The sequence below is a fragment of the Lactuca sativa genome, chromosome 7 (genome assembly GCF_002870075.4).
Source record: "Lactuca sativa cultivar Salinas chromosome 7, Lsat_Salinas_v11, whole genome shotgun sequence".
Classification (NCBI taxonomy): Eukaryota; Viridiplantae; Streptophyta; class Magnoliopsida; order Asterales; family Asteraceae; genus Lactuca; species Lactuca sativa.
The window spans coordinates 119514069-119527891 of NC_056629.2; the positions used below are offsets into that span (position 1 = coordinate 119514069).

At 35.3% G+C, this 13823-nt stretch overlaps 1 protein-coding gene across 1 annotated transcript; it reads right to left on the reverse strand.

The window, feature by feature from the left end:
* Window positions 1-2260: 2260 nt before the first annotated feature.
* LOC111907787 (auxin-responsive protein SAUR71) lies at window positions 2261-2998 on the reverse strand. The gene has a single exon (XM_023903589.3). It carries the CDS (start codon window positions 2897-2899, stop codon window positions 2519-2521), a length of 381 nt encoding a protein of 126 aa, XP_023759357.1. The 5' UTR covers window positions 2900-2998; the 3' UTR covers window positions 2261-2518.
* Window positions 2999-13823: the final 10825 nt, after the last annotated feature.

Consider the following 13823-nt stretch of genomic DNA (forward strand, 5'->3'; position numbering starts at 1 on the left):
GCTTAAAACTAGCAAGCAATTCATGGAGTGTTTAACTATCTCATGGGAATCATGGATTATGGTTTTAGTTATTTGGGATATCCTTCGGTTTTTGAGGGTCATCCGGATGCAAGTTGGACAACCAACATGGATGACCATTTTTAACTACTAGATGGGTTTTCTTGCTTGAGGAAGGTGCCATTTCCTGGGCTTCCAAGCGCAAACTTGCATTACAAACTAGAAAATGGAATATAAGTTTGTTGTGTTATCTGCTGTTGGTAAAGAAGTGGAGTGGCTAAAGAATTTAGTCTATGAGATTCCTTTGTGGTCAAAGCTGATAGCACCCATTTCTATTATTTGTGATTATGTTGTTGCCTAGACTAAGGCATATAGTCAGGTTTATAATGGAAAGTCTAGACACTTAAGTGTTAGACATAGTATGATTAGAGAACTAATCATGAATGGTTTGATTTTAGTTGAGTTTGTGAAATCACAACAAAATTTGGCAAAACACCTAACTAAACAAGAGACTCAGTGCACAAGTCTCTTATTAGGATGGGGTTAAAGTCCATCCAATTTTGTAATGGTGAGACACATAATTCCCATCTAATATGACATTAGAAATTGAATCCAATATGGAAAGCTGACACTTATAAATTGGAACATGTATAATATTAATCCCATGTATGTGTTCGGTTTTATAGTTGACCAGGTTGAAGTTTAACTTCTTAATAATTCCTTTAATAAAATTTGTGTGCAGATACATGAAGTAAAAGAATTATCTACGTGATTGTGAAGTGTAACCGTATTTCAAGAGGTTGGAGACTTGGCCATGATAAAATCATGAGAGGATTAGGTCACACGACTTTAAAATAGTATCAAGTTGTATTTGCTAGAAAGTTCAAAAAACTAGGATGCATTTTATCTTTAGGTATTCGACTGGGTTGAATGATTCAAATCTTAGAACACCTTGATTCTTAAGTATTTTAAATGTGTAAGATACTAAGGTGACTATTCAATCATTTCGATATTTTCAATTATATAGTAGTTTGGTTAGTTTAGATTAATGTTGTGTTAGTTCATGGGTTACACTAAAAGGGGTAAGGTTTGTTGGGTAAGGTTTGTTGGTGACATTAGTGTCACCAGACTTTTTGTGTAATTGGAACTAATATATGAACTAAGGGGTTTATAATTTGTACTTGATAACATATATGTACAGTGTGTGCAAAGTGTGCAAAGTGCATACATATAAATTAAAGAACGAGTTATAAGCCGATACGATAAAATGACGGGGTCCAAAGGACAGAGCCCCTAGTGGTGATCCCAAATTATAGTCGGTGATTATGGTCAAATTGGTAAATTTAGTCAGTTTTGGAAACCATTGATCATGTCATTAATTCCAAGATGACTAATTCAGAAGGCGACAACTCTAAACGAACCCTAATTGTCAAGCATCAACACAACTCTCTTTGAGCCGTAATGAACCTTTCTCAACCCCTTTTTTTCTGATGAACTCAGAATTACTCTAGCAATTTGGTTTGCGTTCCTATGCCTAGATTCGTAAGTATCTATTTGGATTATCCTAGAAATGGATTTCTAATAAATAGGACATAAGTTAAAAATATCAGTTCGGAAAACAAATCCACGCGATCACATGAGATCCAAATTTCCACAAATTTCCACCATACACCCTTCTATACACTAACATGTTATCAATCATATGCTGATAATGATGATTGTACTAAAATAGATTACATTTTGAACTAAATGCGAGTATTATACCCAAGTCAGTAAACGTATTGCTTTATCTGAATATGTCACTTTTGTTTGTTTGTTTTTTTTTTTTTTTTTTTAATATCAATCAAGCAGTTTGTTTCTGTTGTCTTACACAGAGAAGAATCCTTTCTTTTATCAAGATTTACAACCATCGCCTTCTTTCTATCTCTCACAAAATTCTCATAAGCTTTTGCATTCCAAAACTCATAAAATATATACACTCAAAACCATATTCAAAATATACAAGGACAAAAAAAAGCAATATAATTCATCATATCTTTTTTGCAGATATAAAAGAAAAAATACACATAATTAAGGACAAGCAAGGGCAAAGAAAAAAGAAAAAAAAAAAAATCCTACGTCTACAATGCCAAACTTTATTTCTAAGCTATTATGTATTAATTTAGGTTAGGACACACAAATAAAAAACCAACCAATTCGTTCTTTTCCTTTCTGTAACTCTATCTTCCACAATATTTCGTGGCTGCAAAAAAAGGGTAATTAATACCATACAAACAAATACTCTTCATTCGATAACCAGATGCATACCAAACTGAAAAAAGAAATTCCAAAACACTACCAAGATGCAGATAAATATCAGTAATAATTCATTCATCTTCACTAATTAGTTTAATATCTCTAGTAAATAGTGCAGGCCTCACGTTTATTACACATGAGATCGACGTTGTATGTACAGACCACACAAAAAAAAACCGATCTGTCATCGTATATAAAAAGATTCAAAAATTAAGGAAAAATAGAGCTAACAGAGGAATTCATCGGAGAGGAGGAGCTGAAGCTGGTCGTAGGAGGCTTCTTGGCCAAGTCGCAAGGCTTCCAGGAGGCGTTCGAAGAGGAGGGCATGACAGGGGATGCGGAGGACGCCTTGTTGTTGGTAACCATACTCTTGAGCGGATTTATTAAGGAGGTTGATGAAAACTGGGTGGCTGAGTAAGTGTGCGCTGACGACGAATCGCTCCATGTCATCTCCGACGTAAACGGGAAGGTGTCCCTCGGGTACTCCGCCGTGCCGTTGTGTCTTTAGGGAGCTGTGTGACCGGAGGGAGAGCCGAGAGTCGGATCTCAAGAGAGAGTAGTGAGATGAGTCGGCGACACGAGAGAGGCGGCGGATGAGCTTCTTCATGATTAAGTTATGGTTTAAGGTTGTCGCAAACAAAGATGAACGGGAGAGAGAGAGAAAGAGAGCAAGCAAATGCGAGTATAAAAAGGGAATTCGGAGGGTACAGGTAGGCGTACTTGGAAGGTACAGTTTTTTTTCTTTTAATTAATATATTTATATAAAAGAAATATGGGTCTTGTGATTGATTACCTACTTTTTCTACGCTAGTCAAAATATATAACTAACCATCGCCTCACGCTTTCAACTTATAAATATGCCAACAAAACTTTTCTCACTGTATATTCATTATACAATAGCAAATTTAAACTCAATTAATAAAATAATTACAATACATAAAAGATGTCATGTGAGTTTGGTTTGTATATTTTGGATTAATGGCTACTGTTTTGAGGTGTTTGACATGGATTATGAAACCATTGGTGGTTATGTTTTGATGAAATCAAGCTCCAATCAACAGAGGTACACGTCAAAATGATGAAGAATCCCAACAACTAGTAAATGCAACAAACATGTCACAAATTTATGGTTATAATAATAAATAACGCGTGCCTTAGGAATAACATGATAAGATGCATGAGTATCTTCTCACTACTAAGCGGTGAGTTATCAATTTTAAATTGGTCTTGAGATTATAGGTTAATTAATTTATGTGAACAAGTATGTATAAAGATTTGATAATCATAATTAGTAATAAAGAGATGAGGTGGTTATGAGGGAGAATGAGTTGTCGTTAAAGAATCTTATCCTACTAGATGCCATGCCATGGAATGCCAGGGCGTGAGATATAAAAGGTAAAGAGATATCATTGTCATTGATTTACGACCACCTTTTCTAATTAATATCTATATAAATTGAATGGCAAAGCGTCATCATCCTCTACACTTAATTATGTTCGTTCTTGTTTTATATATCATGTAACAGCTAGCTGCGATGATAAATGATAATAAGTTCAAGGTCTTTTTTTACCGCATTCCATCTTAAATCTTAAATTTCTAATAAATAAAGATCTTTTCGTCACATGTCATATTCTTATTTATTTTGTCATGTTTAATTTGTTTACTTATTTTAAATTAATTTTTATTCCAAATATTATTTTATGGTTTTTTCATTTTATTAAATTTCAGATAATATTTAAATACAATAATAAATAAATATCAATTTTATAAATGAATTTTTCTTCTAATTTTAAAATTACTAAAGATTAAGTAATTTTCTTTATTTATTTATCTAAATTATTTGTTTAAAATTAAAAAAGAACAAAAAAAACACTTTAATTTTTATAATTCAATATTTTCTCACTTTTCTTATAAATTCAAATTTCTTAAATGTTTGGAATTTTGTATTTAGTTGCTTCTTTTAAATAAACTCGTATGATACATGGGTCTCACACCTAATACTTAATATACATATGTTTAATCTAATCTTCTCTAATAAAAAATGATATTTTTATCACATGTCACATTCTCATTTATTTTGCCACATGTAATTTTGTGATTATTTTAAATTAATTTTTATTCCACATGTCATTTTATTGGTTTTTTATTTTATTAAATTTTGGATAATATTTAAATGAAATAATAAATATATATCAATCTTCTCTAATAAATAAATATCTTTTTACCACATGTCACACTCTCAGTTATTGTGCCACATGTAATTTTGTGGTTATTTTAAATTAATTTTTATTCCACATGTCATTTTACAGTTTATTTTATTGTATTAAATTCCAGATAGTATTTAAATGCAATAATAAATGAAATCAATTTCATTAATGAACATTTTTCTTCTAACTTTAAAATTACTAAACTAAATATTCATTAATTTTTTTTATTTATTTATCTAAATTATTTGGCTAAATTTAAAAGAGAACAAAAAAAAAACACTTTAATTTTTATAATTCAATATTTTCTCACTTTTCTTATAAATTCAAATTTCTCAAATATTTGGAATTTAGTATTTAGTTGTTTCTTTTAAATAAACTAATGTAATACATGGGTCTCACACCTAATACTTAATATACATATGTTTAATCTAATCTTCCTTAATAAATAAAGATCTTTTTACCACATGTCACATTCTCATTTATTTTGCCACATGTAATTTTGTGGTTATTTTAAATTAATTTTTATTCTACATGTCATTTTATAATTTTTTATTTTATTAAATTTCAGATAATATTTAAATAAGATAATAAATTCATATCAGTTTTATTAATGAACTTTTCTTCTAACTTTAAAATTACTAAATTAAAGACTTATTTATTTTCTTTATTTATTTATCTAAATTATTTGTTTAAATTTAAAAGAGAACAAAAAAAACACTTTAATTTTTATAATTCAATATTTTCTCACTTTTCTTATAAATTCAAACTTTTCAAATGTTTGGAATTTTGTATTTTGTTATTTCTTTTAAATAAACTCATGTAATACATAGGTCTCACACTTAATACTTAATATACATATATTTAATCCAAGGTTGTAAAAATCGTTCGGCGGTAGCTCGGCGGTCGACTAGGATCAAGCGATTAATCGGTTTCGCGGGGATTAATCGGAGAATTAATCGGGGACCATAAATTACTAATAAAACTATTTTAAAACTTAATATATCCTAAGAAAAAATAGTATTTGAAAATTTAAAATTTTTAAATTTTGAAATTTTGAAATATTTGGTATAATATTTGAAAATTTGAATATTTAAAAATTTAAAATTTTGAAGTTTTGAAAATTTTGGTATAATATTTGAAAATTTGAAAATTTGAATTTTTTAAAAGCTTCCCGCCAAGGACCGTCGAGGACTGCCAAGGACCGCCGAGGATCGCCTAGCCCGAGTTTGACCGATATTGACCAATTTCCGCCTGGCACCCCTAATCGTAATTAGTTGCAGACCGCCTAGCGCCTAGGTGCCGCCTAGGCGGCCGCCTAGACCAATTTTTACAACACTGATTTAATCTAATCTTCCCTAATAAATAAAGATCTTTTTGTCACATGTCACATTCTCATTTATTTTGCCACGTGTAATTTTGTGGTTATTTTAAATTAATTTTTATTCCACATGTCATTTTATGGTTTTTTTATTTTTATTAAATTTCAGATAATATTTAAATGAGATAATAAATGCATATCAGTTTTATTAATAAACTTTTCTTCTAACTTTTAAATCACTAAATTAAAGACTCATTAATTTTCTTTATTTATTTATCTAAATTATTTGTTTAAATTTAAAAGAGAACAAAAAAACACTTTAATTTTTATAATTATGTATTTTCTTACTTTTCTTAAAAATTCAAACTTCTCAAATGTTTAGAATTTTGTATTTAGTTTTTTCTTTTAAATAAACTCATGTAATACATTGATCTCACACCTAGTCTTCCCTAATAAATAAGGATCTTTATGCCACATGTCACATTCTCATTTATTTTGCCACATGTAATTTTGTGGTTATTTTAAATTAATTTTTATTCTACATGTCATTTTATAATTTTTTTTATTAAATTTCAGATAATATTTAAATAAGATAATAAATGCATATCAATTTTATTAATGAACTTTTCTTCTAACTTTAAAATTACTAAATTAAAGACTCATTAATTTTCTTTATTTATTTATCTATATTATTTATTTAAATTTAAAAGAGAATAAAAAAACACTTTAATTTTTATAATTCTGTATTTTCTCACTTTTCTTAAAAATTCAAACTTCTCAAATATTTAGAATTTTGTATTTAGTTTTCTTTAAATAAATTCATGTAATACATTGGTCTCACACCTAGTTAATAATAAATCACGGTCTATATATATTGTGAATGTTTTTTTATTGAAAGTTCAATACAATTTTTAGTTTTTTCTAGATAATACATTCAAATTTTTTTCTTTGGCTTTTGGTTTTCTATGCTTTTCCAGCTTTTAATACAAATCAGAAAAGTACGCAATTACACACAAGTAAAAGGACACAAAAAATTTATAATATATCGTGTCACACCCCAAAACCAAGAACGGCGGAAACGTTCCGGGTGGAGGATGTCATGTACAGTATCACAAACAATGTAAAGTAGTAAACAAGCAACAACATCATCCATTGCATTAAAAGTAAAGTTTTAATACATGTGTGTTCTTTCAATGTAATAAGATACCAAAAATACAATCAAAATAAAAGACGAGTCTTGTATGTGTTCCGTCTTCTCAAAACCTGGCCATCGTACCTGTCTACTGGTGACCTGAGAATACAAGTTATTTTGAAAGTGAGTATCAGCCTAAAGTTGGTGAATTCATAAGTAATTTAGTGTCATTGTCTTGTTTTGGGAAAACTGTTATGAATGCCCTGTAAATCTTTAAATGAAACAGTTGATGTAACAAATGAAAAACCTAGAAAATCCCTTATTTCCTACTGGTATGAAATGTAGTCTTCTACCAAGACCCGAATGTTTTGTAAGTAAAATGATAGTTTTTCTTTTTTATTGACTAGTACTAAAAGTACTTAGTCTAACTCCTTGTTTATGTGAATGTATCACAAAATAAAGTAATAGGAAAATGTACTAATGTAATTGTTATCCTTTGGTACTAGGATTAACATGACATCGCGGTTAGCGAAATGTATAACCTTTGAACATCCGTAGATTGTTCAATTGTCCTCTGTAGCTACAGCAGGTGGGAGGAAGGGTTAGTCGCGTAATCGATTTTCCTAATATAAGTATTAACCGTAGGCATCCGTAGATGTTCATCAACCTCTGTAGCGAACAGTAAGCCCGAGGAATGGTTAGTCCCGTAATCGTATTCTAATGTAAGAATCAACCGTAGGCATCCGTAGATGTTCATCAACCACTGGTGCTAATCAGCTGGGCTTCGGAATGGTTAGTCCCGTCTAGATATCCCGTTGAACTGGGATAGGCAGGACAATTTACACAGAAGGTACTAATAAATCATCCTAATGAATCGAGGTACAAGCATCCATGTAAATGTATACAGGAAGATGTATCCACGTAAAGTACTCATGTAATGTATTCATATAAGGTACTCATGTAATGTATTCATGTAAGGTACTCATGTAATGTATTCATGTAAGGTACTCATGTAATGTATTCATGTAAGGTTCTCATGTAATGTATTCATGTAAGGTACTCATGTAATGTATAGTGTAGACTCATGAATGAACTGACTCTAATGTAATTCCTTGTAATAGGAATAATGTTATGTATCTCCTAACTATCCCCATAATAGTTAACTGGAAGGTAATTGATTTTCCAAATAGGTTTATACACCCTTGCTACACAAGAATATGGGAAACTGAATGAAGGATGAAAACTATAATATCAATACATATAAAAGAACATAAGTGTATAGATATAGTTTTGTTCAAGAGGGTAAAAATGGTTTTGTAAAACATCTATGAGTTTTGAACAATAATTAACAATGACTTGATGTCATTTTAATAAACATTTCAAACGTAATACTTTTGCTATCAAGGTATTTTTAAGATATAAAACCATTTCATGCATCACATTTTGTAGTATGTGAAATCTGCTGAATGAAAACACAGTTATAAATACATATGATTGATTTAATAACATGTTGTTTTCTACCTGTATTCCCCCCCCCCCCCCCCCCTCTCATTAAAGCATTTAAAATCATTTAAAACATTGATTAAGGGGTATGAACTCACATGTAGATGGTGGTTTGGATGTACTGAACGGTGTCGGATTGTTAGGTGCCAAGTGAGGACTTGTAAACACACTATGACCCTAATGAACATATAATCACACATATATGTACTCAATTAGTCTTAAACTACTAATTGTAAATGTTAAGACATCCTAGAATATGATAAACACTTTATATAAGTGTTATAAGCTGTTAGGATTGCATCTAAGTTGTTGTCGGACAAGGCAAATGGGTTTAGGGTTCCAAAGGACCCTATACATGAGTTTACTCTCCAATAAACCTCACACAAGGAGTTTACGGTCGTAAACTCTTGAGTTTACAGCCGTAAGCTCCTAAGCTTAATGGCATTTTGTGTTTTGAAGTGTTATATGATCCTTAGAAGCAATTCTACTTGGTGGTTTAATCCATGGAAGAGTTTAGGGCATTAAGACACTCCTTTGAGGAGTTTTCGGCCCCAAGGCCATTCCCTTTTGATTTTACTGCCGTAAACTCATATGGGAAGGGGTATTTTTATGTTTTCAAGTCTCATGCTCATCTAGGATAGGTTCTAGACATTTATCTAAGGCTAATGAAGGACTTAGGCACACTTTGGTACCCTTGATGTATGTTCACGGCCCAAAGACCATTTCCATGAGAGATTACGGCCGTAATCTCTCTTTGGGATGGGTCTTTGATGTTTTTAAGGTGCTTGAGTTAACTAGGAGTGATTCTAGGTATTGATCCAAGGCTTTAGGAGTGTTTAAAGCACTCTTTGGCCCTTGTGTTTGGAGTTCACGGTCCAAGAACTTCTTGGGCCGTGAAAACCTAAATCTTGGTGTTCTTGGGTGATTTCTAGTCATATACACACTAGCATACAAGCCTAAGGTAGTTACATATCACGGGGGAAGGACTAAGCATCATTTTAAGAGTTTACTCCCCCAAGGTGTTCTTGGGCGGTAAACTCTTGAATCTAGTTGTTTTGCTATGAAATCGATGTTATTAAGCACATTACTAGCTATATAATACAACTAGAGAGAGGTACTCACGATTTGGGATGAAAACCCGAAGATCCGTGAGAGAGAAAATGGCTTTTCTCTAGTTGGAAATGTAAATAATGAATGAATATGGTTCAGAATTCTATATATAGTCCTGGGATTTTTGGCAGAAAATATTTTATTCCCGAAATGAACTCTAATATAATAGAGTTTTGGAATACCAGAGTTGTACAAAACCCTAGTGCATCTACTCTCCTGATATCTCCTTAAGTGTAAACCCTGAAATACTCAAACTTATACGGAAAAGTTTGAAAATTTACTGTGACTGTTATAACTTCTATTGACTTGATAATGTTCGTACAGAATGGAAATTTCGGGTTGTCACATCATCCCCCCGTTAGAAGGAATTTAGTCCTGAAATTAGAATTTAAGCAAATAAAGTATTTACAGGTAACTAAGGAAAAAGATGGGGATATTTCCGTTTCATCTGATCCTATCGTTCCCAAGTGAATTCAGGTCCCCGTTTTGCGTTCCAGCAAACCTTCACTATCGGGATACGGCTTTGTTTCGTTTGCTTGACCTCTCGGTCCATGATCTCTACTGGCTCTTCGACGAAGTTGAGGCTCTCGTTGATCTCGATCTCGTCGAGTGGAATAACAAGAGTCTCGTCGAACAAACACTTTTTCAAGTTTGATACGTGGAAGGTAGAATGTATGTTACTGAGTTCACGTGGTAGATTGAGTTTGTAAGCTACAGAGTCGATTCTCGTGAGAATCTCGAAAGGCCCTATGTATCTTGGATTGAGCTTCCCACGCTTTCCGAAGCGTATCAAGCCCTTCCAGGGTGAGACCTTCAGTAGAACTCGGTCGCCCACCTGAAATTCCAATGGTTTCCTTCGGTTGTCAGCGTAGCTTTTCTGTCGGTCTCTAGAGACTTTCAATCGTTCACGAATTTAAATGATCTTTTTTGTCGTTTCCCGAATGATTTTCGGACCTGTGAGAGTGCTTTCGGGAACTCGTCCCTTAGCTAACTGGGTATCACCCACTTCAGCCCAGCACAGAGGGGATATGCAGTTTCGGCCATAGAGGTCCTCGAATGGCACTGCCTTTATGCTCGTGTGATAACTGTTGTTATAGGAAAATTCGACAAGGGGTAAATGGATATCCCAAGCTTTCCCAAAGTCAATCACACAGGCTCGTAGCATATCTTCTAAGGTTTGGATAGTTCTCTCACTTTGTCCGTCGGTCTGTGGATGGTAGGCTGTACTCATGTCCAGCCTAGTTCCTAGAGAACTTTGTAACGACTGCCAAAACCTCAAAATGAATCTACTATCTCTATCTGAGATAATGGATATGGGAACACAGTGCAGTCTTACAATCTCCCTAATGTATGTTCGTGTAAGTTTCTTCATCTTGTCTGTTTCTTTGATTGGCAAGAAGTGTGCAGACTTGGTCAGTCTATCGACGATGACCCATATGGAATCAAGTCCACCCGCCGTCTTGGGCAAATTGGTTATGAAGTCCATAGTGATCCGCTCCCACTTCCATTCTGGTATCTGCGGTTGTTGTAGAAGACCGGAGGGTTTTCTGGTATTCGACCTTCACCTTCGCGCAAGTAAGGCACTTACTTACGAAGGTAGCAATATCTGCTTTCATGTTAGGCCACCAGTATAACTTTTTAAGATCCAGATACATCTTATCTGAACCCGGGTGGACGGAATAACGAGTGTTGTGAGCTTCGGTCATGACCAAGTCTCTAAAGCCACCGTGCTTCGGTGTCCAGATCCGATCCATGAGGTATAAGGCTCCGCCACCCTTGACTTCTAAGTTCTTATCCATTCCTCTCAGGGATTCACCTGCCACATTTTCAGGTTTCAAAGCGTCGAGCTGAGCTTCCTTAATTTGCGTAGACAAGTGTGAATGGATAGTTAGAGTCAAAGATTTGACTCTGCGACCGATATATTCTTTCCAACTCAGGGCGTCGGCTACTACATTGGCTTTACCCGGATGATAACGAATTTCGCACTCGTAATCACTGAGTAGCTCGACCCACCGTCGTTGTCTCATGTTGAGCTCTTTCTGGTCGAAGATGTGTTGTAGACTCTTGTGGTCTGTAAAGATCGTGCTTTTTGTACCATACAGGTAGTGTCTCCAGATCTTCAGAGCAAATACGACTGCTCCTAGCTCAAGATCATGGGTGGTGTAGTTAACCTCATGTGTCTTCAGCTGTCTCGAGGCATAGGCTATGACTTTACCTCGCTGCATCAGAACACATCCGTGTCCTTGATTGGATGCATCACAATAGACAATGAAGTCTTCTATCCCTTCGGGGAGGGATAGTATTGGTGCGGTGCACAAGGCACGTTTGAGCGTTTGGAACGCTCTTTCCTGTTTCTCTTCCCAATCAAAGGCCACGCCTTTCTGGGTCAGGGTTGTAAGACGTTTCGCTATGCGGGAGAAGTTCTGAATGAACCTGCGATAGTAGCCAGCGAGACCTAAAAATTGACGAATTTCTGTAGGTGTCTTCGGTGCTGGCCAGTTCTCAATGGCCTTGATTTTGGAAGGGTCCACGTGTATTCCTTCTTCGCTAACTAAATGACCCAAGAATTCGACTCGTCAGATCCAAAATTCGCACGTGGAGAACTTCGCATAGAGCTTCTCCGCTCGCAATGTTTCTAAGACCCTACGGAGATGTTGACTATGTTCCTCCTTACTTCGAGAGTAGATAAGTATGTCATCAATGAAAATAATGACGAACTGATCCAAGTAAGGACGACACACCCTATTCATCAGGTCCATGAATATTGCGGGCGTGTTAGTTAATCCGAACGGCATCACCACAAACTCGTAGTGTCCATAACGAGTTCGGAAGGCTGTCTTGGGAACATCCTCCTCTAACACTCGTAGTTGGTGATATCCGGATCGTAGATCTATCTTCGAGAAGTAGTTGGCTCCTTGAAGTTGATCAAATAAATCGTAAATGCGGGGCAAAGGATAACGATTTTTAATGGTAAGTTTGTTGAGTTCTTTATAGTCGATGCACATGCGAAACGATCCATCTTTCTTCTTGACGAACAAGACCGGTGCTCCCCAAGGTGAGAAGCTTGGTTAAATGAATCCCTTCTTGAGAAGTTCGTTAAGCTGACTGGAAAGTTCCTGCATCTCGGCCGGTGCCAGACGATAAGGAGATTTGGCTACGGGAGTAGCTCCTGGCACTAAGTCGATTCTAAACTCGACTTGGCGTTGTGGTGGTAAACCGGGAAGTTCTTCTGGAAAGATGTCGGGAAAGTCACGTACTTCTGGGATGTTCTAAATGTATTTCATTTCTTGACTTGTATCGACGACGTGTGCGAGGAATGCATGATATTCCTTTCGCAAGTACTTCTGGGCTTGAATGCACGAAATGATGCGAAGGCTCGTACTAGGTTTGCCGCCATAGATAACTAAGGTTTCGTTGTTAGGAAGGTTAAGACGAACTGCTTTTTCAAAGCACATGATGTCGGCACGAAGAAGAGTCAACCAATCTATGCCGATGATAACGTCGAAACATTTAATTGGGACCGACATGAGGTCTATCTTGAAAGTATGGCCATCTAAAGTTAAAGTACAACCTACGTATATGCAGTTAGTACTCTCCATTTTCCCGTTAGCCATTTCTACCGTGAATGAATTATCTAATGCACATGGTTTTTGTTTAAGCAGGTGTGCAAATTTGTGACTTACGAAACTTTTCTCTGCTCCACTGTCGAAAAGTATGCAAGCATATGAGTTATCGAGGAGAAACGTACCAGTAACTATCGTAGGATCAGCTACCGCTTCCTCATGGACCAAGGCCATAACTCTTCCTACTCCTCCAGCCATCCCTGCTTTAGGGCAGTTCCTCTTGTAGTGGCCCACTTCGCCACAACCATAGCAAGCTTGGCCCATACCGGCGTTAGGAACCTGGGCGGCCTGAGCTGTTGGAGTCTTGCAGAAATGGACTATATGCCCCCTTCCTTTTGCAGTTAGAGCACTGCATCTCCCTGCAAGGTCCGTGGTGGTGGAAGTTGCACTTGGTGCACTTCGGGAGAGTTCCAGCATAAGTTTTTGCTGGTAAGGGGTTCGCAGGGACAACGGGAGTTACCGTGGCAGCATTGATTGCCACAAGTTGTTGTCTTTTGGAGTGCGAAGCCCCTCTTTTCCTCTTGTTCCACCCCTTCTTGTTGTTGTTGACCTTTTATGGTACTGGTGCAGGGATTGTTGGGTTCTGAGGTTTCCTGTGATCTATGAGAGATTGTGCCAGCTCCTTGGCACTATCAAAA